Source organism: Microtus oregoni, unplaced genomic scaffold (genome assembly GCF_018167655.1).
Source record: "Microtus oregoni isolate MIOR12 unplaced genomic scaffold, Mior012 000025F_ref0000491, whole genome shotgun sequence".
Lineage (NCBI taxonomy): Eukaryota > Metazoa > Chordata > Mammalia > Rodentia > Cricetidae > Microtus > Microtus oregoni.
Genome location: NW_024543084.1, coordinates 12828999 through 12853586, shown reverse-complemented (window position 1 = coordinate 12853586; position 24588 = coordinate 12828999). Strand labels below are relative to the sequence as shown.

At 51.6% G+C, this 24588-nt stretch overlaps 1 protein-coding gene across 1 annotated transcript in view; it reads left to right on the top strand.

The window, feature by feature from the left end:
* Cfap77 (cilia and flagella associated protein 77) overlaps positions 1–24588 on the top strand; it is a 122733-nt gene that overhangs the window by 70659 nt on the left and 27486 nt on the right. The window contains exons 4-5 of the mRNA XM_041675171.1: positions 14235–14340; positions 19900–20001. Of these exons, the coding sequence (XP_041531105.1) occupies positions 14235–14340; positions 19900–20001 (208 nt within the window). The remainder of the gene's footprint in view (positions 1–14234; positions 14341–19899; positions 20002–24588) is intronic.

Genomic DNA, 24588 nt, shown 5'->3' with positions numbered 1-24588 from the left:
ATTTTAATAAGGGCTTGAGGGAAGGGGGGGCATGTCCTTGCATATCTTAATTGTCCCTGCTGCTAATTGGTCCTGTGTTCTCAGTAACAGTGAGTCAGAGATATGGAGGCTGACAACAACCTGAGCCGGAGCTGGTGGGGTCCGGCAGCTGAGACTCCCCTACTGCTCTGCCATACTCACCAGTGGGGGTCCACCCCTCAGCGAGCAAAGGGTACCCTGATCACAGGCCAGATAAACTATACACACACCTGTCTGTCACTGTCAATGTTCCAAACCCTTATCTCCATCCTCACTCAGTGACAGTATAGCCCCAGTGTGTGTGTGTGTGTGTGTGTGTGTGTGTGTGTGTGTGTGTGTCCCTTCAGAACCTTTATATTCCTGTGTTTTCAGAGAGGAGACAGAAGGTCAGAATAGCAGACTAGCTTGCCTGGGGCTGCTCTGCAGTGGGGCTGGGAATTGGTGTAGCCTGACTGCGGTGACAGGGACAGAAGCATTAACAGACACCAGGTAGAGGTGACATGGCTGAGGATGATACTGGAATTGTCCCTGGGGTCAGGACAGCAGGTTGGATTTCTTGAAAGTCCTTAGAACTTTATCTAAACATAACAGAGCTCAGTGAAGTCCCCCCTTCAACCTCTGGAGTGTGGCACATTACCTGCTAACCAGCTTGGGAGGGGAGAGGTTTATTTGGCATCCAGTTAGGATCCACATTTTAAAGACTTCCCAGCTTCCAACTCAGTCCTGGACTAGGGGACCACACCACATGGGTCACCTCCTTCCCCTTCCTCCTCTTCTTCTGTGACTCCCACTTCCGACAGACCCTGTCTCTGCATGGGCACATTTCAGGAAGCCTCTGCCTGTCTCACGCTCCCCAGTTCCGACTAGAGGCTCTTAGCTGAAGAGGCCTTCGGTAAACGTTGCCTGAGTGGATGCAGGGTCGCAAGACCACACTGAGATCCGAATATCGAGCCCGTAGCAATGCGCTCCTTCCCCAGAGGTCTTGGCTCACCCCACTAGTCTGACCTGGACAGACAGATCAGGGAGCCGAAAGCTTTGGGCTGGTGGGGAAATGAGAAGCAGGGGCTGCAGCCTCCGACTCCGACTTTCTGCAGGTGCTCTTCCCCTGTCCTCAGGCATCACCAGACTGAAGAATGGAAGAAGTTTCATAGGCAGTTAAATAAATGCCACCCGCCTGACAGGCCTTGTGAATCTCTCTGCCAAGCTGATTTATTTATCAAATTTACGGTGGGCCCATCAATCACACTGCCTTATTTTGTTTCTGCTGGAGCCGATACCCAAATCCAAGCCAGACACCCAAAGTCCTGGGAAGGAAGGAGATGCTTAGCTGTCATAAGCAGGACTCTGTGGCTGCTGAGGGGCCTGGCTGACCACAAGGGGGAGCCAGGAGATCTGGGAAGACCCAGCTGGGAGCTGGAAGGCACATGCCACTGTGGGTCCTTCCCAGGATCCAGCTTGCCTCATACCACAGTAACTCCGCCTCGGCTGCAGGCAGATTTTCCCTTCCGGTTGCTCAGGCCCCAGAAGACTGAGACAACGTTGGTTTTATCACCCACTGCCACTGGGTGAACAGACACTTGGGGTTCCATCCCCAACACAGCAAAGAAAGAAAAGTGACATCAGGGCCTTAGTCTTTGGCTGGCTCACACAACGCAGGTCCTAGCTAAGTTTCTGTTGGAGGAAAAACGTGATCCAGGTCTGTTTCAGGCTTCAAGTCAGTGACTGAAAGTGGAGAGTCCACCTGAGACTCCGAGAAGGGACAGACGGTCAGGCACTCCCGCGTCACTTCACAGACCCTGCTGATGGGCAAGCGGCTTGGTGTCCCTTGGCTGCATTATTAGAGCAAGAAACAAAAACAAAAACAAAAAACACAAGGTGACCCATTGCCATTCGGTTCATACCTGGAGCATCATGATAAAAAACACCAGGCAGACCTGGGGGACAGCGACTCAATTGGTAGTTTGCTTACCTGACATGGCAAAGTCCTAGGTTTGATCACCCCAACACTGGACAAAAACAGGCATGGTGGTGATACACGGCTGTAACCCTAGCACTTGGGAAGTGGAGGCAGGAAGATGAGAAATTCAATATCATCTTCAGTTACATAAGGAGTTCAAGGCCAGCCCAGACTATACCCCATACTTTGCCCCCCCCTCAAAAAAAAGAGAGTGGGGAGAGAGCAGGAGGAGGAAGAAGAAGATGATGACAAAGGCACTATACATTTAGAAGGTCTCCCAACGGTACAGTAACCAGAGGCAACTGCCAGAACGGTGTGAGGGACAGGGAGTGCCAAGAATGGAGTTCTGCTGTTGATTGGGAAGAGATCCAAAGGAGACAATACATCTGGCCTCAACTCCCTGAGGCCATGACAAAGACAATGGAGGGGCTTCAGAGACCCCTGAAAGGACCGCTGAGTCTGGGGCCACACCTCTGGCTGGTATTCCTGCTGTCTTCCCTAGGTGGCCTTTGGGCACAGCGGTAAGCAGCCCCTACACACCATCTTGTTAACAAGTCAGTGAACGGGAACTAACCTCCCTATTCTGGCAGTGCGAAAGCTGACCAAGGCCACAGAGCCAGTTGATGGTGGTGCCAGGGTTAAACTAAGCCTCCTTCCATGGTGACTGTACACACAGGGAGAGAACGTTGTCCTCATCTGAGCTGTGGCTGTAGTGATGGGGGTGGCCTGGTGCAGTTGTGCGACCCCATCAACCAAATGTGCTGGGAACAATTGGTTACAATTTTCAGCAGGACCCTGAGCTCATTTCCGAGGACTCAGCTTTCTCTGGAACAAAGCCACTGATTCTCTAGTGCTGTAAACTGAGGCACGGAGGTCTATTCTCTCACGAAAGGCCACAGGGGATTCCAGAGGTGGTTCTGGCTAGCATCTGGATCCGTTCAGCTGCCCAGCCAGGGCCAGGAGTCTCTTGTTCTTGGAGCTGCAGTCTCTATAGAGACTAAGATTGAATGGTACAGACCGAGCAGTGGCCTGAGATAAGGTTACACTTGGGGTTCCTGCCTCTTTGGGGTACTCCCTCCTTGCCATTCTCATGGGCTTTGTAGCTAGAGCCAAGACAGAGACATTTTTCATCCTGCGCTGTGTTCCCCTTTGGCTCTCTGGCTGCCCAGACAGAGATTTATCCCCAGCCCGCTGCTTGCGGTATGGGGAACAGGGGGCCTGTAATGGATCGTCTGCGGCTCCCATGGGGCCTGTCCAGGCCGAACCCCATCCATCAGGAGCTGCTGGGTGCCAAGGTCAGCGCTAACAAGGCTGGCTGCTTCCTCCCGGGGCTTCCCCACTGTATCCTGCGCTGCCAGCTTTGCTTCAGCTTTTCCCAGTTAGGCTTCCCCAAGAGCTGGAGGGCAGCACAAAGTGGGCTAGGGACCAACCATCCCAGCTGCTGGTCTTGCCTCCCTCTGCAGCATGCTACACTCTCCACACCATCCAGAGGCTGCTGAGACCTGGTGGGCTTGGCTCCCCTTGGAACTCAGGGGACAGAAAAGCCAGACTGCTGTGAGTTGTGTGCTTTGGATGAGAACTGGTTTCCATTTCCCAGCACACTGCTCTATGTTGCCACCGTTCCTGGAGGACTGATCGGCTGCTTCTCCTCTTGCCCCCAGGTGCCACCAGGAGCACCCATGGTGAATTTCCCAGGCCTCTGGAGAATGTGCTTCTAGACCACCTCCCTTCCCACTTGAGCCCAAGGCCTCTGTCACACAGGGGTTGGACATGTGTGCGAGAGCTGCCACTGCATCACCCTGATGACAATGCTAACGAGTTGCAAAGGACGCCCTGGTCAGTCTAGAAGCCAGGAGGATGCTGGGATGGTGCCTCCTGCTCCATCGTTAGCTTAAACCCACAAACAACAAAGTCCTACCAGGGCTTGGTCACCGTCCTTTCTGTTGTACAACAGAAAGCCAAGGCATACGGCAGGAGCATGGGTGTGGGGGCTGACCAGCCCTCCTCAGTTCCCACAGGAGACAGAGGCCAGCAGGGTTAGAGTCCTCTGTAGGGAATGACTCAGAGTGGCAACCTTCACAAAATCCTAGGTCTAGGGGTGGAGCGTACCCCAGGAAACTGTAGATTCCTTGGCTTTGCCCAGGCTAGAGAGTTGGAAGGTCCTACCTGACACACAGGCATCTCTGCCTCTCTTTCTGTGTGTGTGTGTGTGTGTGTGTGTGTGCATGTTTATGTAACAGTGTGGCATGGAGGCCAGGGGTGTCACGCCTCAGGCACCTTGTTTTCTCAAGGCAGAGCCTCTCGCTGGCCAAGTAGGTCAAACTGACTGGCCATGGAGCCCCATAGTTCTGTCTCTGTTTTCGCTGGGATTAAGAGCGAGTTCCACAGTTTGCTCTTCTCCTGGGGCTCTGGAGCTCAACTTCAGGTCCCAGCTCTCACCAGACAGGCTCCTGATGGACTCAGCCATCCTCCAGTCCCACCTTCTCTCTGCGGGCTTCATCTTCTCTTCTGAGTGTCTCCAGTTTGGGCAGCAGAAGCGAGGTGACTCCTGACCCAGCCTGATGAAGTGGGCTGGCATGCGTTAGAGAAGTGAGGGGTCACCATCCTCTTCCTCGGTCCTATAGGAAGGCTTCTGTGGGCCCCGGGACACCCCTGCCTTCCGGAGCCATTTCTCCCATTCACATAAGTGTGATATTTTGGTTCTGCTGGGGTGAGGGGAGATAAATTCCAGGCTGATTGTAAATGAAATAAAAAACCATTTGGTGGGTCCCTGAAAGTGGGTTGGGGGCCTTTGTAACTTACCTCTTGGACCAGATGGACACACAGACCCTACTTCATCCTGCTTAGCTACCTTTAAGGGCTCTTCATCCTCCTCCCCACTCCAGTGCCCGCTCAGTGGTCCTGAGGTGGGGCGATGTGAACCGTCTGGGGCTTGAGCAGCGCATGGTGCCAGCACGTGGCAAGAGCCCTCCTTCCATATCACGGGGCCCGGGGCTTCCCACATGACGCAGGCAGCATGCCAGCTTGGCTCTGACTTCCTTTAAAGCCACTGGTGCCACCTGGGAGTCACCTCATGATCTCATCTGACCCTAATAACCCACCTTCAATGTCATAAACCTGTGGATTTTGGGGGATATAGTTTTCTCTTTTTTTAATTTTATGTGCATTGGTATTTTTTCTGAATGTATGCCTATGTGAAGGTGTCAGATCATGGAACTGGAGGTTCAGGCAGCTGTGAGCTGTCATGTCTGGGTGCTGGGAATTGAACCCAGGTTTCTGAAAGGGCAGTCAGTGCTCTTAACCACTGAGCCATCTCTCCAGCCCCTGGGGATCAAGTTTAAACACATTTAAACCATTCCAAATGATGGAAACCTCTCTCAGGGCTCAGAACCTCCAAAGAGCACCGAATTCTCTGCTCCCGTGTCCTGTGTCCATTGCTTGGTCTCACTGGGTTTCAGTTCTGAACTCTGATGAATGCAGCCTCTGCACACATCAGAAACACAGATGTGAATTAATCTCTAAATAGTTCTTTCAGCTTTAGGGAAGATAGTGACATGAAGTATTTATGTTGTATAAAAGGCAGAGACGTAGGTCACAGAGCCATGACGTTGCAGATGAATGGGGGAAGCTGGCCCTGGGTACAGGAATAGGGAGCCATGGAGATGTGCCAAACTTAAGCTAATGTCTCCTCTAACAACAGCACCAGAAATTTATTTTTTAATTGAAGGCAATGGACTTACTGTATAGCCCAGGCCTTGAACTATGCTCTCCTGCCAAAGCTTTTGTCTGTGCACATCAGACATGTACTGACATTTGGAAATGTCAGCAGGTAAGACGGCACAGGAAAACCCAAGTCATGTCAGTGGGCCATGGCAATGCCACCATTCTGAGTGTGGCCTTTTGTTACAGGGTTGCAAGATATTATGGTCAGGGGAAACTGGGCTATGAATGTACAGGATGGAGGTCTGTGTTAAATCTTAATGCTACAGTGATCTTGATGGAAATGCATGTGTGCGCTCATGTGTGTATATATGTGTATGTGTTTGTATGTGTGTGTTTTGTATGTGAGTAAATGTGTATGTATGTGTTGTGTGTGTATGTGTGTGAGAGAGTATGTGTGTATGAAACTATTGTGTGGTGTGTGTGTATGTGTGTGTAGAATGTCTGTGTGTGGTATGTGTGTGAGAGTGTATATATGTATGTGTAGTGTGTGAATGTTTCTATGTGTGTGTGAGAGAAGGTATGTATATGGTGTGTGAGTGTGTGTGTGTGGTGTGTGGGTAGTGTGTGAAGTGTCTGTGTGTGGCATGTATGTAGATTATGTGTAAATGTGGTGTGCGTGTGTGTGTGTGTGTTGCTGGCCAGTGAGCTCCAGAACCAGTCTTAGTTCCACCTCCTCAGCGATGGGCTGACAAGCATGTGCCACCATGCCCTCCTTTCCGTGTGGTTTCTGGGATTAAACCCAGGTTCTTGTGACGTCATTGACGGAGCCGGCTCCCCAGACCTTGAGGCAGGGTGCAGTGGGAGAAAATGAGGACTGGTAAGGGGTGGGTGGACTCGCCAGTTTTAAACACCAGCTAAGTCCTCAGGGAACAGAGTCCTTACAGGTCCTGGGAAGCCACACCATGAGCCCACTGTAGCCTCTGATCTGCAAAGAGGGAAGGCACTCTGGCTAGCCACTTGGTGTCGTCTAGAATTATGGGGCGATCCCTGGAAGCCACACCTGGGCCTGGGGTAAGTCCCAGGAGTGAGAGAGGACAAGCTGTCTCTTTAGATGGCATTGTCTTAGGCTATGTGTTTTTGTGGTTGTTGTTAAGACAAGGTCTTACTGTGTAGTCCTGAAACTCACTATGTCGACGAGGCTGTCCCTGAACTCAGAGATCTGCCTGCTTCTGTCTCTTGAATGCTGGCAAAGGCGTGTACTACCATGAGGGCTGGGTTGTGCTCCAAACCAGAAGAGAAGCACGACCCACCAGACCTCCCTCTCTCCAAAGTGCATGGCTCACAGTCAAGGGCCATGGACTGGACAAGGGCCAGATGGAGGACACTGTCTGGTTTTCTCTTTCTTTTTCAATTTCTTCTGAAACAGGATCTCGCTTTGTTGACTAGTCTCAGGCTCCATATGTAGACCAGGCTAGCCTCAAATTTGCGTCAATCCCCCTGCCTCATCTTCCCGATAGCTAGATTTCCAAGCATGAGCCACCACACTTGGCTCATTGTCCACTTCTTCATCCCCTTGAGGCTGTGTGAATGCCCATGCCAATAGCTCCCGGCTCCCCGGGAACAGCAAGCCGCTGGCGTAGCAGGGATGGATTTTAATTTTATTTTAACAAAATAGCTGTCTCCACTGGAAGAGGCGTCAAGCGTGAAAGAAGGGCCCATCTGGAGTGGAATCACATTGAACAGACCTCCGTGCTGTCATTGATTTTCTAGGAAGAAAAAAATCGCCTCTGGCTACTAAACGGAATTAGTAGTCACTGATGACCAATTATTTTAGCCCGCTGTGAACGGAGCGCTGCACCGAATCCAGTTTGTCAGACCCGAATCTCCTTCTTAAACACCTTTCAACAAATGTGTACCTAAAGTCCCTCAGAAGGCGTCTTCACTTTCCCGGCTCCCGCCAAGTTCTGGGCTTGGCAAAGTTTTAATGAGCATCGCGGATGAAGATGAGTTTCTATGAGAGGGCCCCTCTGATCCACAGAGCTCTGGCACGGAGGCGGCGGGCAAATCAGAGCTGTCAGTCCTCATTTGTGCCCACCCTGCACCACACTGCACCCATGTCAACCTAACGTTTGCAAATGATCCCCTCCATCTCCCTTGTGTGCTCACCCCGAGCCTTCATTGGAGATCAAGCCTTGGTCTGGGGTAGCAATCGCACAGCTTTGAAGACGGATTTGATGGGGCGAAGCTCAACTTTCTCAAGGCGCACCTACAGCCAGAGCTGATTTTCGCTTCATTTAGTCCCCACTTTTTGCACCATTAGACTTAATTGTGACATGGTGTGGCTAAGAGTGGAGCATCGGGGCCTGAAGGGACTTCTCTGAAGGTTGCTTCCAGGTTAGAGCCAAGGATTTGTCGGAACTCTTAGCAGTGGCTCGGCCCCCTCACCGGACGCTGTGTGAGCACCCGTGGGCCAGTCTCTAGCTGACCTTAGAAGCAGGGGAAGCGACGGGGCCCAGGGCAGGTGCCCCAGTGTGGATTAGTAGATCTCTAAGCCTTGATATCCAGAGACAATAGAGCACACTTTCATTCCCCCAAAGCCCCAGCATCTCCTTGCAGGCAGTCACTTCCCCTTGCTGGGGGTACCCAGATTTCACCAGGCTCCCCAACTCTCACGTGGACCTGACTCAGCTCTTCCTGACCCTCCCAGACCTGTGTACACCACTCCCTCCTTCCCCTGCCTCTTCTCTCTCTCTGAACTCAGAAGAGCTTCAAATATCTGGACAACTGGGCAGACCCTGCCATCCCCAGGGCTGTCTTGCCCTCCTCCCACTGCCACCCCTGAAGCCTCAGCCCCTGAGCTTGGGACCCCCAAGGCGCAGAATCGAACAGCCCACCCAGATGGCTTTGGGGCATGTTTTTCAAGATCTAATATGAATGGCTGAGAGCCACAGGTGTCGGGGATCCCCTCCCCCCCACTCCTGCTGACTAATGCTCAGGAGGGCATGGCCAGCCTCCAGGGGTAGAGAGACCCTGGTCTGCTGTCATGAGGATTTCACAGGCGAGACATCAATACTTGTCCTGAGTCCTTGCACCTTCTCTAAGACTGTCACTGCCATCCCTGTTCAGGGATTGTATGCAGGCTTCCCTGAGAACAGGGTCGCTTCTCCCGCAACCCCTTCCTGGGCCTCCAGAGATACTTAGTGTTTATCTGAGAATGTCATTGGATGAAGAGTTATCTGAACCTACACATGGCTGTCTGCAGCCTGCACATCTGGAGAACAGTTACAAACAAACACACATGCACACATGCCTCACACACTGATTCAGAGGCTGAGCGTGAAAGAAGGCTGACCTAGAGTGCAGAGGCTGGGGTCAGTCCCCAGCTATGTCTGGTGCATGCCTGCAATCCCAGCACTTGGGAAGTAGAGGCAAAAGGATCAGAAGTTCAAGGCCCTCCTTGGCTACGCAGTGAGTCTGAGGCCAGCCTGGGCTACACAAGTCCCTCATGTTTTAAGTAAGCTTAGGATTTTGTGTTGGGCCCAACTCATAGCTATCTTGGGCTGCAAACTGGGTACTCTTGGACAGAGCACATCTCCAGCTCCCAGCCTGGAGATTTGCAGAGAATGACCTGGGAAAGCTGCTTAGAACAGGGTGGAAAAGGCAGACACTGTTCCTCACCATTGGGAGTGGTGTCGACCCACCCTGTGCAGAGGACAGGCCGTGGTGACAGCCTGGGGGCTAGGGGTGCCAGACAAGGGCAAGAAGACTCCTAGGAGGAGGAAGCAGAGGACATTCAGGGAGTCATTGGGGATTAGGAAGACAGAGGTCAGCTGAGAGGTGGCCAGAGGCGCCTTAGAAATGGAGCCATGCATACTGAGGACAGCAGGAAGCCACAGGTGTCAGCTGGGGACACTTGGGAATCTCCCCTAAAACCTCAGCTCCTGGGTGGGGTGGGCGGGGGGACCAGGAGACATAGAAACAACGCTGTGAAAGTCTGGGGTGTTCTGTGAAAGGAGCCCGACTCCCTGCACCTGGCCTCCAGGTGTAACTGGCTGGCCAGGCTCGTTCACCCTTAACTACTGCCCTTGGTGAATGCTGATTGGCATTTGCTGGGCTGTGGCGTCTGTAGCTGGAGGGCTGGGAGTTCAAGCTTCGCTGTTTGTCTGTGCTGTGTGACCCTGGGCAAGCTGTTTGACCTCTCTGGACGTCAGCTGCCCCGGTACCACCCTTTCCTGTGCACATTTAGTGAGGATAAATAATTAAGCTTTTCTGTGTGAACCCCTCTGGCTCCTCAAAAGAGAGGTGCACAGGAAGGGCAGCTGTAATTGTTACCACAGGGGCCTCGGCCTGTGGCAAAATCATTCATGTTGCAGTTAGAAAGCTCTACAATAAAAAGCTGAACTTACAAAAAAACAAAACAAAACAAAACTCCCCCACACAAAACAAGCAAAGAAACAAGTGAACTGTAACATAGCAACAATGATGCCTGTGGAAGGAAATGGAGTAACTGGTTCCTAACAAGGCCTCCTAGAAAGGTCACGAACCAGGGGTGGGGGTGCAGAGCACGGGCCTCCATGGGTGGAGCTTGCCTAGCAGGCAGAACGTTCTAGTTTGATGCCCCAGCTCTGCACAAACCCATGGCGCCTCATTCCTTTACAGGCATGCCCACTACCTAAGAGATGGAGGCCAGAGGACCAGAAATCAAAGTCATCCCCAGCTATAGGATGTGTTTGAGGAAAGTCTGCGTACATGAGACTCCATCTGAAAATCCTAAACGAATCAATAGTCCTTACCTAGCTCTAAATCACAAAGGTTTTCTCCTGTGCACTCGACAGCGTCTGTTTTATATTTAAACTGAGCTCCACTTGAGCTCTCTCTCTCTCTCTCTCTCTCTCTTTTTTTTTTTTTTTTTTTTTTCAAGACAGGGTTTCTCCGTAGCTTTGGAGCCTGTCCTGGAGCTAGCTCTTATAGACCAGGCTTACTTCAAACTCACAGCGATCACCTGCCTCTGCCTCCTGAGTGCTGGGATTAAAGGCATGCGCCACCTAGCGCTTTCTCTTTTGATGTGTGGGACTTAAGTGGAGGAATTTGGGCTTGCTTGGTAGTTGTTCTGTCTAAGATGCTCAGTGTCTGGCACCAGTTCACCCGTGAGAAGGCTGGCATCCTTCCTGAAGGTCAATTCCACCAGTTTAATCTGGTAACTGACCGTGACACACACGTTGCCTGTTTGTACCGAGCAAACTAAGGAAAGTGTATCTGTCGAAAATTTGCCTAAGATTTCTTTTTCCATCCGCCTTCCAGTATTCCTGCCCCCACATTGTGTGTGTGTGTGTGTGTGTGTCCGTGCAGGTACATGTGTGCATATGTGTGTGTGTTAACCTCAGTTGTCACCCTCTGGTGCTGTCCACCACATTTTCTGAGATAGGGTCTCTCAAGTTACCTGGAACTTGCTGATTCAGCTAGGCTGGCGGCCATCAGCCTCAAACCTGTCTCCACCTCCTTAGAGCTGGGATTTAACTCGGGTCATTATTACCAATAGAGCTACCCCCCACATATCTATCCAGGGTGGAGTCTTGTCAGCTCACGGCAGGCACAGAATTGTTGCTGCCATCTGGGGCTGGCTGACACTCAGTGGTTGAAGTCCACCGGGGCCAGAAGAGAGATAAGCCGGCTTATGCTCAGGTGGAAGGACTCCTAGCCAGGGCTGTTTAGGGCAGAGTAGCTGGGAACCAGCCCTTAGTAGAGGTAACCCCACGATTGAGGCCTACATGCAAAGGAGAGACGATATGGGGGTGCTCATGTACCTGCGTGTCCTGGCAAGAAGAAGAACTCCAGCCAGGAGGGCTGGAAGTCTAGAGAAGTGCAGGGTAGATGCCAGCAGCTGAAGAGGGAGCTGAGCCTAGTGGACCACGGCTGCAAGTCCAGGCTTAGCTCGGAAACCGGGGACCACGCAGAAGCGATAACATCCAATTTATGGCCTGAGTTTTCTCCACACCAGGCCAGCCTCTGCACCTGTTTATCCACGTTAATGAGCCAGAACGGAAACTAGCCAGCTTGTGGGTGGCCATGGATGACCTAGGCCAGGGCTGCCTGCCATAACTCACGGCCTCACAGATTCCCCTTGGCTCAACCCCCACCGCCTCTACCCAGGGCTGGCCAGAGCAGGACGCTGAATCGGTCAGCCAGGCTGGGGGAGGGCTGAAGAGCTGGTAGGAAGTGATGGATACGGTGGGGCTGTTCGCTGGGAGCAGCCTCTTGGGGTAGATATTTCCAGATTACGCACACGGTGTCGTTAGAAAGCACAGTCATAAATTAGGCCGCTCAGAGGCGTGGGGCGTGTAATAATTAAGTAATAAAAGTCACCACAGGGGTACAGGAGGCAGGAACAAAGAGCCGCGGTCTGCCTATGCGAATCAAAGCCTTGGGCCGCTTCTTCAACAGAACGCAGCTTAGCCAGCTTCCCAGGTCCTCTGGTGCCCTCATGATGGGGTGCAGTAGGCTGGGGAAGTGGGTGGATACTTAGGGTCCAGGCTAACTATCCGGTGGTCTCTGTGGCCACCCTGTCATTGAAGCGGCCCGTCAAGGATCGCAGCTCACCAGTGCCAGGGCAGCGGGAGAGACTGAGAACTGGGGCTTGGCAGCTGGGACTCAGTGCCAGCCAATTACACCAACTGGGAATGCGGGCCTGTGTGGGCAGAACTTGCACAGTTTCACAGCAACCTAAAAAGTGGTTTTGAAGCATCGGCTGTCCTGTTTGCATGTGGGGAGGTGTGCATGTGTGTACAAGCATGTGGAGGTCAGAGGTCCACTGTGGGTGTCCTTCCTCAGAGGTCTACCTTGGTTTTTCTGAGACCAGGGTCTCTCACTGACCTAGTGCTGGTCAAGCAGACTAGGCTATCTGACCAGGGAGCCCCAGGGACCTACTGGTCTCCCTTTCCCCCACCCCACAATGCTAGGATCACCAGTGCACAGCACCACATTGGCTATTTCCAGAGATTGCATGCTCTATCTTGAAAGCTGTTTAGAGCGCAGCCCCAATCTGGGATTGGTTCCCCACACCCTCTGGAAGGACTTAACTTTGAGCCTTGTGTGTGGCTCAGCTGACCTCACTTGGAGTGCTACCCCACACTGCTCTGGGACCAGCCTCTCCTCTTTGCCGCTGAGATGACAAAAGATGGTACCTGCAGACGGCACCTGCAGAGCACTCAATACTGGCTCAGTGTGTTGTCTGAGGTTTCTGTCCTGCCCAGTTTCCACAGTCATTAAATCCCAAAGACATCACACAGAGGTCTACATTAGTTATAAACTGATTGGCCCATTAGCTCAGACTTCTTATTAACTCTTATAACTTTTATTGGCCCATTATTCTTGTCTATGTTAGCCACGTGGCTCGGTACCTTATTTGGCAAGGCAGTCACATCTTGCTTCTTCTGTGGCTGGGTCACGACTGTCGAGCAAGCTTTCCTCTTCCCAGAATCCTCCTGTTCTCATTGACTCACCTCTACTTCCTGTCTGGTTGTCCTGCCTATACTTCCTGCCTGGCTACTGGCCAATCAGCATTTATTTAAAATATAACTGACAGAATACAGACCATTGTCCCACACCATCAGTGTTCCAAGCTGCAAGCAGTGAAACCATCTAGTCCTGTTTCCAAAAGTGATGGGTCTTAGTGCAAAGCTGAGGTTGCTTTCACCAGGCCAGCGGGACTGATGAATGTGGAGCCAAAGTCTCCAGCACAGGGATAGAATTTGAGTGAGAAGAGACCCCAAGAATGGGGAATGTATTGCCATTCACCTTGGCAGCATCCTTGCTGAGATGGATCAGAAAAATCAGACAACAAAGCCAGGAATGAGGATCCTGAGCATTCCCCAGGGAAGTCGGGCACTGAGGCTAGACCACCTGCTTGGCAGGGGTTTTCTGCAAGACTAGCCTCAGCAGACTGAGGGCAGATCCCAGGGTGGGCGAGGCATAGCAGAAAGGGTCCAGGGAACCTATGAGCCTATGAACCCTAACCAACATCAGCCCAAGGCCAGAATCTTTGTCCCATGCAGGTAACACATGGAGGCTCCCCATATTTGCAGAGCATGGGATCTGTATCTTTGGGGTTCCTGGGTGCTACAGAAAGCCTTTTCTGGCCTTGGGAAGGGTGATGTGATCTGCAGTTGGTGATGGTGGGGCCTTGTGCCCCATGGAGAGAGAGGTGTCTTGCAGCACCTGCACCACCTGGAACCATATCGGGCAGGGGTCTGGGGATTAAAACACACAGAGACATGGGTTACTCTTGAAACAAGAATGCCAGTTTTATTGTGTTCCAGGGCAGCTTATGTGGGGCTCTCCTTGACTAATGGCCATGCCCTAGCTCTCTGGATTTTCCACTGCAAGCCCACCAGAAACTACTTTCTTGTTATCAGGAACTTATGAGGTTTTCGTGCTCAGAGCAGCTGCAAGCATAGGAAAACAAGTTGATTACTTCGTCAGGCAAGAGGTCACAGAAAGTTCAGGGTCTGAGGGTCTGCAGCCCTAACAGTATCTGTTCTGTATGTGGGTGTCCTGGTCATCCCCAGGCCTCATGCTCTATGTAACCTTCCTCCCACAGGACATCCACACCCTTCTTTGACCTGTTACAACATCGGTACCAGCAGCTCTGGGTACAGGAGCAGAAGGCCACTCAGCAAGCCATCAAACTGGAGAAGAAACAGAAGGTAGCCCTGCCTTCACTTCTGAGGGGCTGAAGCTGGCCTGGGGGGCGGAGGGAAGCTGAGTCAGCATCAGTGGATGTGGGTGGGGCAGGAGCCTGGGATCCAGTCACATCCTGCTGCAGTGAAATTCAGATCTGAACCCATCTCAGTGATGGTCTGCTCCTGCTTGGACCTAATTCTGGATGTGAAAGAGATGGCCGGACACCAGTCGGCAGGCCCTGTCACCTCCCAGCTGCGATTAGGACCAAGTCACAGTGACTTTTACATGGAGATCTTTCTCTAAACCCGTCTGACTTACTACAGAGGAAACTAGGCTCCAATTCCACCAGCCTAGACGTGAGCCCCACACTGGCTGGTATGACAGGGCAGAAAACCATTTCTACATGAGTGTGTTAAGGAGCATGTTTTCTTCAACAGGAGGAAAGGATGCCCAGGAGGCATCCTTATCCTACATTCTAGGCAGGGAAAGCTGTGTGGAGAAGCCAGGGTAGCTCAGAGCAGTGGGATCCAGGGTCCCTATTGCACCCAAACTCCCCCAGTTGCTACTGTACTGAAGACCAGAGGCAAAGCTAAAGTTACTAGAGGTCAGGCAATAGTGACACACACCTTTAATCCCAGGATCTGGGAGACAGACGCAGATGGATCTCTGTGAGTTCAAGGCCAGTCTGGGCTATACAAGATCAATGCAGAAACAAATCCCGGTGGTGGTGGCTCACACCTTTAATCCCAGTCCTAGGGACTCATGCGCCCTTAATCCCAGCACTAGAGGGAATATAAAACGGGAGGAGAGAGAGGCTTAGTCTGCTTACTCTACGGTCGCCCAGCTTGGTAGTGGCTTAGCTGCTTTGCTTTTCTGGTTTCAGGCAAGATTTATTAAAATACAAATAATATACTGCTATAGATATGAGTTATTAGCAACAGACAGGAAGTCTCTGTGGTGACTTTTTTTTTTTTAACCAGAAAACACTCCCTGCTTTTCTTTATTCTGCCTCACACATTTAAAGGCACCCGAAGGCTCTCTGCCTTTAAAATAGTCCAAACTTCAGCCTTGGGGGGAGTTCACGGTGCCTCCTCAGCTGATCCAAACCTGTGCCTGCCAAGTCAGTCTGCGCTTTTTAGATTTCCCTGGAAGGAGAGCACCAGGCAGGTATGGTGTCACATGCCCTTCGTGCCAGCGCCTGGGTGGTGGAGGCAGAAGCATCAGGAGTTCAAGGCCAGCCTCGCCTGTCACAGCAAGTCTGAGGCCAGCCTGGGCAGTGGGAGAGAGCCTGCCTGAGAGCAGAACAAACAAAACATGCAGATCTCAGATGCCGCAACGATGGCAGCCTGCAGCACCGAGCCTTGCTCTCTTCTTGGAGGGCCGGCAAGTGCCCCACATCCTGTACTCGGGTCTGAGAACTCCAGCATGTTGGCATCTCACTCTAGGATCTTAGTTTGTTTCACGGACACACTGAGGTTCTGAGAAATTACTCAGCAGAGGCTGGGGAGATGACGGCTCAGTTGGTCCAGTCCTTGCCAGGAAAGCATCAGGACCTGAGTTTGGATTCCCAGCACCCACGTTAAAAGCCGGGTACCCAGTGCTGACAGGTTTGGGGATGACCAGAATCCCTGGACTTTAATTGGGAAGCTCTAGGTCCAGTGAAAAACTCTCTCAAAAATATAAGGTGAAGAGAGATTGAAGAAGACTCCAGACAACAGCCTCTGACATCCACAGGTATGGATGGGCACCCCCACACATGCACACACGTGAGGAGAAGAGAGAGAGAGGAAATGACTCTCCAGCAGCTCTGGCCAGATGTGTCTGCCAAAGTGCAGGCTCGTCTTGAAGTTGGGGCCCTTGTTTGCTGACTTCTTGAACACCAGATTAGCAAAATGGTTCTATGACCCTACTGGGGTTCAGGGGAGCCTTTCCAGGAAGGGATCTTGTAGTCTTAGGATGGGTGTCCCCCAGTGGCCTGGTGCTCACCAGAAAGCCCAGCACTGAAATGTTTTTAAAGCGGCCCGTGGTCAGTCTGTTAATACCTCAAGAGTCAACCCGCTGTGTGATAGTGCAGTTTCAGAGGGAGCATTGCTGCCCCAAGCTGCTTCCGAGCTCCCCAGGGGAGTGTTACATTTTAATCAGCAGCTGGTAACCATGGCCTAGCCCCTCTGCCCCTCCCGCTAAAGCACACCCCTGCTGAACCAGCCTCAGGGAGGAAAATATCTTCCCTTCCATCCATCCTGGGTTCATAGCTGGGGCTTGTGTGATAAAAGAGATGAACAGGGGGTCTGGAGAAATGACTCAGGGGCTAAGAAAAAATACTGCTTTTCCAGAGGACCTGAGTTCAGTTTCCAGACCCCATGTCTGATGGCTTACAGTGACGTGCTACTCCAGCTCCAAAGGAATCAAGCACCTCTGGCATTTGCAGGCAGCTGTACATATGTATACATGCCCCCAATTTTATATATATGTGTGTGTGTGTGTGTGTGTATACATATATATACACATATAATAAAATATTTAAAATTTTTTAAATGAACAGGAAAAAAGCATATGGATTAAAAACTCCCTGACTCAAGAATCATTGCAAAGAAGGCCCAGAGAAACATTTTCTCATTGGGTCTGAGGAGGTGGTGGGTTCCCCTGGGAAAGTGAAGTCAGCAGAATATTAGATGGTGACTCTGCTAGGTACATGTGTTCGCATTCTCCTCTGTGCTCTGCATTTTCAGAGACAATGTGGTCCCTTCCTCCCGTAGGAAAGCAGATCTTCAGAGGTCTCAGTGGCTTGCAGCAGAAGGGCAAGCCTCCTTCCTGGGATGCGAGTCCTACCTCCAGAATAAAGCGCTGGAGGAACTCGCTGGGGATGTCTGAGTCGTATGCGCTAGCAGACAGCAGGCACCCAGAAACTGGCAAGGCAGCCTCGGAATTCTCTTCTCGTTCATTGTGTGTGTGTACAGACATACATGTAGAGGCCAGATGTTAACACTGTCTTCCTCAATTGGTCTCACCTTGAGACAGTCTCTGACTAAACCTGGAACTCCCTGGTTCTTCTAAACTCTCTGCCCAGCAAGCCCCACCATCTGCCTATCTGCACTTCCCCAGAGACGAGGACACATACCACCACACCTAGCTTTTTATGTGAGGACCAGGGATCTGAACTCAGGTCCTCACACTTGCCTGGCAAGCACTTTACCCACTGAACTCCCCAGCATCCTGCTCCAAGACTTTGTAGGAATTGTGTTGCCTTGCATATGCCTGTGAAGCTGCCAGGTTTGGTCAGTTTTCAAGGTCAAACTGCCCACAACCCAGAAGAAGCCTGGCTCTGCCATAAGCCAGCATGCTGCCGAGCGGACCCTGAATCCTAGACAGCAATGACCCCCAGTGAAGTTCTTGGTGACAACTGCCATCTAGTGAACCTTGGGCTAGATACTCTGCCCTCAGCACCCATGAGCAGCTCCTACATGAACCGTGCCTTGGCACACCTTTTCCAGTTAGGGAAATGGAGCGTTGGTAAGACCATGGGGCTGTCTGCTGCATTCTTTTCTTTTCTTTTTTTTTTAAGTTTAAGTTCCATTTTATTTTTCCAAGGTGTTTTCTTCTATCTTTACATGGGCTTTGGTGGAGGTCGTGGTGCATTCTAAGCCCAGCCTGGCCACCTGACTGCACAGCCTCCCTGCCTTGACTTAAAGTCTCAACCTTGTTCTAGCAGGTAGAGTGGATATCCAGCCTACGGCCTGGTAGTTGCTTGTAGACATATCACGTTAGCGCTACAGCTCGACCATATGAATTTGTGAAGACAAAGTCTGTTTCCCTTCCTCCAGTTCTCTGGTTGTCACAGATGCTTGCTTCCGCCTAAGTCACTTTAAGCCATGCCCTAGGGTTCTACAGTCTTGGGCTAACACAGTTGGGAAAGTTCTAGGAACAGGGAGAAGTCCATTTTACAACATGGGCTCATATGCCACAAATGGTGCCACAACATTTATAGAAACGTGTAGGATTCACACGTAGGCAGATCTTCTGCTGAGGCCACCTTCCACTGTGTCCTGACATACTGGAGGTAGAACATGTATCGCCCACATCCTTGTTCTTTTTTTTTTTTACTTTTTTAAAATTTATTTATGTATGAGTGCTCTGCATGCCAGAAGAGGCCATTAGATCCTATTATAGATGGTTGTGAGCCAGCATATGGTTGCTGGGAATTGAACTCAGGTCCTCTGGAAGAGCAGCCAATGCTCTTAACTGCTGAGCCATTTCTCCAGCACCCTCCCCTCCATGTCCTTGTTCTAAGGGCTCTAGTTAACGCCTGGGTGATGGTGGCACACACCTTTAATCCCAGCTCTTGGGAGGCAGAGGCAGGGGGATCTCTGTGAATTCCAGGCCAGCCTGGTCTACAGAGTGAGTCTGAGGCGAGCCAGAGCTGCACAGAGAAACCCTGCCTTGAAAAACCAAAACAAAAGGCAAGTTGTGGTGGTGCACATCTTTAATCCCAGCACTTGGGAGGCAGAGGCAAGTGATCTCTGTGAATTCGAGGCCAGCCTGGTCTAGAGAATGAGTTCCAGAGTCCCAGGACAACTAGAGATACACAGAGAAACCATGTTTCAAACAAAACAAAACAAAAAAAGTTCTTGTTCTAAGGGCTCTAGTTGTGCTTGATTGAAACCCACCCTTGACTCCATTTAACCTTAATTGCCTCTCATGGGCTTTGTCTACACACAGTCACACAAGGGTTAAGAGTGCACCATGTGAGTTTGGAATGGACACAGCTCAGTTCTGGACAGACACCATGAACTGCATGACAGGCTATGGATCTGCTTGTCCCTCTTTGTGGGCATAGAATCAGGGCTCAGAAGGGATGGGCTTCTCCCACCTTTGCAAGAGGAGCTCATGACACTTACCCCCTCCCTCCTCCTGGGCCGGCCATCATATGGACCTGCTCCATGGGACAGTGACACCCTGTTGAGTCATATATTTCTTCACACAGATATGAGGGCTCTGTGTAAGTTAGTTTTAGGGCTAGAAGGTGTTTAAGAGAAACTCTCTCCTAGCTGCTCATGGAAATCCCATTTGTTTTATAGTCAACCTGAAATCAAAGCAACCATGAACCGTACACAGGGGCATGGCTAGTGGGATGGGGCTGTGAAATGGCCTAGAAGAAAGATCAAAACCTGGAGGAAAGGGAGCCTCTAGCCTGTCATCCAAGAATCCCAGCCACTTCCCAAGCTCCTTAGTCATTGCCCTGGAGTGTTAGTTGTATTGTTGCTATGACATGCATGGCAAAGCCAACTTGAAGAGGGCAGGATTTCTTCCAGCTCACTGTTGAATATGTGTCTATTGTGGTGGAGAGCACACGAAGATGGAAGTGCATTGCACCAACCAGGAAGCAGGGAGAGATGGACGTCTTTGCTCAGCTCATTTCCTCTTTTTCCATTGGTCCAGGACCCCAGGCTGTGCCATGGTAGTGCTCACGGTTCAGTGTGAGTCTTCCCTCCTCCACAGACATGCTCAGAGGGTTTGTTTCCATGGCAATACTAAAGTCTCAGGTAGCAGGGAGAGCATCTCACCACTGCTGTTCTGGCCTGCAGGTATACCTGGGGAAGCTGTACGAGACACGGAGCAGTCAGTTGAGGAAGTACAAGCCGCCCGTGAAGCTGGATGCTCTCTGGCACATGCCTCACTTCCAGAAGGTCAGTGGCCCTTTCCTTCACCTCTTCTGTACCAAAGCTGGGGCTAGCTGATGCTCTCTTGTGGGCTTCTGACCAACGATGCTCAGGACACAGGTACCACCTGACGTCTCTGAACTTTTCCTCCATCTAGGTTTGGAACCCACTTAGCTCATCAGAAATTCAATTTTTCTAATGTATGTTTAGTGTGTGACAAAGGATGGGTAGTATGCATATGTGTGTGTGAGTGTGTGTGTGTGTGTGTGTGTGTGTGTGTGTGTGTGTGTGTGTGTGCAGGTGTCTATGATGAGAACAACCCTGCGTGTCACTCCTTGGCTCTCACCTGGAGCCAGGTGGATTCTCATGTTGGTTGTGCAGAAGGCTAACGGGTCCATGCCTTCTGAGCATCCTCCTGTCTCCGCTTCCCCACCCCATCAGCCCTCAGCTAAGACTCTTGATAAGCACCCATGGGCAACCTGCTGATAGTGACCTGTTTTATAGACAAGAAACATGGAGAATGCTGGGAAGAGGCAGAGTCATGGGAGATCTCAGGTCATCTCAGCATGGGATGGCTGTCTTGGGTGGAAGCATCACTCTAGTGACTGGGTCCTAATGTATCTTACAAGGGAAAGATGTACCCAGATGGGAAACAAGTGTGTGTCCTCACTGCTAATCCCCCTGAATGATGGCAGGAAATGACCTTAGGTTCCCCCCAAAGGAGGGGTTGGGGCTAAGTGAAGATAATTCGCGATACAGGGGCCAGGCTGACCTTGTGTTCTTTCATTCCTGTGGTTCTGTAACACCCGGACAGAGACACATGCTCAGCAAGGGCGGTGGGGAGGGGGGAGTGGCACTGTACAGGCTGAGGGACGTGGCAGGGTTAAAAATGTTGGACTCAGGACAAGAGGCTGCATAGGCTGCGTGTCCCTAACCCAGGCAGAGTCTTTCTTGAAGGTCATGACGAATGTCCCTGGCCCCATCAAGACAGCTGCACAAGCAATATTCCCAGCCAGCCAGCCCGGCTGTGCCGCCTGAAACTGCGTGTTAGACATTGAAGGGGCCGCTGCCTTTCTGAGCCTAATGCGCTTGAACAAGCTGCTGAGCTTCAGCAGGAAAGCTGCTTTGGCCCGCTGGATGTGGCCTCTCGTGTCCTGCCCAAGTGGCCTCCATCGACATATGTCAGTGACCATGTGCCCTGCTGCCCATCAGCCCAGGCCTCTGCTGAGCTCACAGTAAATGTCACCGAAAGAACATGACCGAACACTGATCAGGAGGTGGCGGGAGTCATGGCCACACTGCCTCTTCTTAGCACCTGTCAGCTCGGAGTCTCAACAGCAAAACCTCCCTCCAGTGTCTCCGTCTCTCTCGTTGCCCCCACACAGATCTCTCTACTTGCATTCAGTTATTCACAACCTTCTCCTGGGCCCCTCCTCTGCTTCATCTCCTCTGTGGCCTTTTTATTGTTATTATTATTATGCCAGTGACCAAGTGCATGTAGGCGTCTGGGTGACATTGCCAGAAGGGCACCAGGACCCCCAGGTCCCAAGGGCACAAGATGCCCTCCAGGTGGCCTCTATTTCACAGTAGCTAGCCCTGACAGGAGCTCGAGGGTAGAAATAATTCAGTGTTTCTGTTTGCAAGAGAGGGAGTTTGTCTCGGGGTCTGGGGAGCGCTGCTACTCATTAGGACTTCTGAGGTACTGTTAGGAGGAGCAGTGAGCCAGCAGTGACAACTCTTTCCGCTGGCAGGTGTCACTTGTAGCTAATGTGATATAGATAATGCCATTTTATCCTCAGAACAAACACCTCGACGGTGCCTTGCAGGTGAGTCGGTCCGAGGCACCTCCACACCCCCTGGAGCGGCTAGCCTGCGTCCTTGGCTTGTGCCTTCATTGCCCATGCTGATAACACACTAAGTAGTTGAGACAGAAGGGCAGGGGAGAGCCCCACCCCTTTCCTCTGTGTCCTCCAAGGACACCCCTGGGATCCCGCAAGTTGGTGCCCCAGTCACCCATCACGCAGGCCCTGGAACATAGCATATATGCCAGGTTCTTGAAACAGGACTGCTCTGGTGCATTGCCCACCCAGGGGAGACTCTTAAACCCCTGAGAGCTGTCATTGTCGGACATAGGCCAATAGCAATATTGGCTGAGCCTGCAGCACACAGCGTTGGATGAACACAATTGTCGGTACCAGTGCACCAGGGTGGATGCTAAGGACAGAGCTACCTTAATCCAGGAGTTCTTGAGACTCCTTCTCTGTGGCAACCCCACCAGATCCCCCCTTATCACCAAGGGGTGCCTCAGGCCTCACTGCTTCCCTTTGAAGAGCTTAGCAACTTGGCAGTCAGGTGATTAACTAGACAGACTTTCATCTTCCTTCATAACCTATAAGTCCACAAGAACTAAGCTTCAAGGCCCGAGTCTTGTCCTCAGAGCTAAGCAGGGTGCCTGGCACAGAAGAGGTACTGAGTAATCCTTGGAATGAATGAATGAATGGATGGATGGATGAATGAATGAGTAACCAGCCCAGAATGACCAAAGATCTTCAAAGCCTCCCACAGGCACAATGAAACCCTCCTACCCACACATTCGCCCAGCACTGCCACATCCCCGCTGCCAACGCAGGGTCTGTGCTCAGAAAGCCCGCCAGGGCCAGGTCAGGCTGCTGTCGTTTCATGGCGCATGAAGCCCCAGGAGGGTCTTTGTCTGGGTCGCATGTCACTGCTGATCTGATGCCCCCACCCTGTCTCCATTATGATGGGAAAATGCACTTCCAAAAAAGTTGAACCTGTCACGGTGATGGATAACCTAGATGGACCCTCCCCGCTTATGAACAGATGTCGAGGCTGAACTCTGTCAGAAATAATTAAACACCTTTCACACAGAAAAGCAGCAGGCAGGGTGGGGCAGCCACCCCGCGGCTGGGTCACCGTGTCAGACGGGCTGCTTTCTGCTCCCTCTTGGCTAGCCACGAGGGAAGCTGGGAAAACCTCTGGACCACGGGGTGAGGCAGGGGCATACAGTGGGCCTAGCACTCGGGGCCTCTGGTGGCCCCAGCTTCTTTCAGGTCTCTGTGTCTCTGGTTTCTGGTCTCCTGCAATTGGCAGGAGGTAGCAGTGCCAGGGTGGAGGGCTACCCAGCAGCTGGTTTGGAACCTTCCAGCCAGGATGTTCATACTGTGAGGGCCCAGTTGAGAGGCTGGAAGTTTGGAGCCTCAATTTCCACATCCAAAAAGGAGTAGGCTCAAGCCTGGGAGGTCTGTTCATGACTGACTCCATGGTTTTCTCTTTCCTGGCCAAGGAGCCATGTGGGAGCCAGAGTGAGGATTCTTGGAGGTAAAAGACTGCAAACAATTAGGAGAATAGCTCGGAGTCTTCCTCAACTTCTTGTATGTGGGACATGAAGTCATCACCTCCCACCCTTAAGGCAAGAGCCACTGAGCTGACTCTCTCTGCTCCCAGTGTCCTGGGGACTCTTGTGCTGTCTACAGTGTGTTCTAGGGACAGCAGAGGAGGATGGAGACCACAGGCAGGGAGGTGAGAACGGCCTGGCTTGGTATCTGTGTGTGCGGGAGAGCCTCCAGTGTCAGGCAGTCACGTGGGGGTGGTCTCTTGCTCTGTCAAATGGCTTTGCCTGTCTGAGATTCACATTCTGTTCTGTAAAATACGCTAAAGAAGTTCTCTGGCAGGACACACGCGTGTGGAATCAAGCAGAGCTCCTGGCTCACGGTGAGCTGGCAATACATGCCCTGAGGAGGGAGGTGAATGCTCGTTCATTCACTCATTCATTCATGCATCTATTCATTTGTTCACCTACCCATCTGCTCACTCACTCACTCACTCTCCTCCCGATTCATTTATCCATCCATCCATCCATCCATCCATCCACAAGTTTTTGTTTCTTGAAAACCTCCATGCCAGCCAGGTCTTGTTCAGAATCTGAAGACATGGTAGTGAATGAGCCAGAATAGCTTTGGCCACCGCCACTGCCGTGGAATTACCAACCATTGAACTGACACAAGATGGCTACGCAGACAAGTGGGGGGAAGTTTGGAGAGGTATTATCCCCACTTACACAGTCTTCACTTAGCCAGCAGCCCCATATTTGGGAGGAGGCGACAATTCCTATAAATGACAACGGTATCACCCAAGCAGCTGTATACATATGTTCACCACGCCCATCAAACACATGTACCTATGCCTCACATATCACACACACACACACACACACACACACACACACACAACTACACCACACAACACACACACAAAGAAAAGGGGCACCCCAGTCCCATGTCTGGCCAGACACTTCATCCTCCCCACTAGCCCTTGCCTGTCTGCAGGGCCGATCCCTACCAACATTACATAGTCTTTCAGTCACTAAAGTATGAACAAATTGACTATATTTTCATTTGGCTTTTGGTTTCAGCCCCACTGCTTTAGAATAATGGCCCAAGCCACTAAGCTAAGAGTCTGATTTACAAGCTCCTGGGCTCTGGACGCTGGGATCAGCCTCCTCTCTCTGTGGAAGACTAACCATGCCTCAGGTCTCCTGGGCCTCTGGCTCCTTAGCGGGAGCTGGAGATGCAGGGGAGGAGATGCATCTGCAGC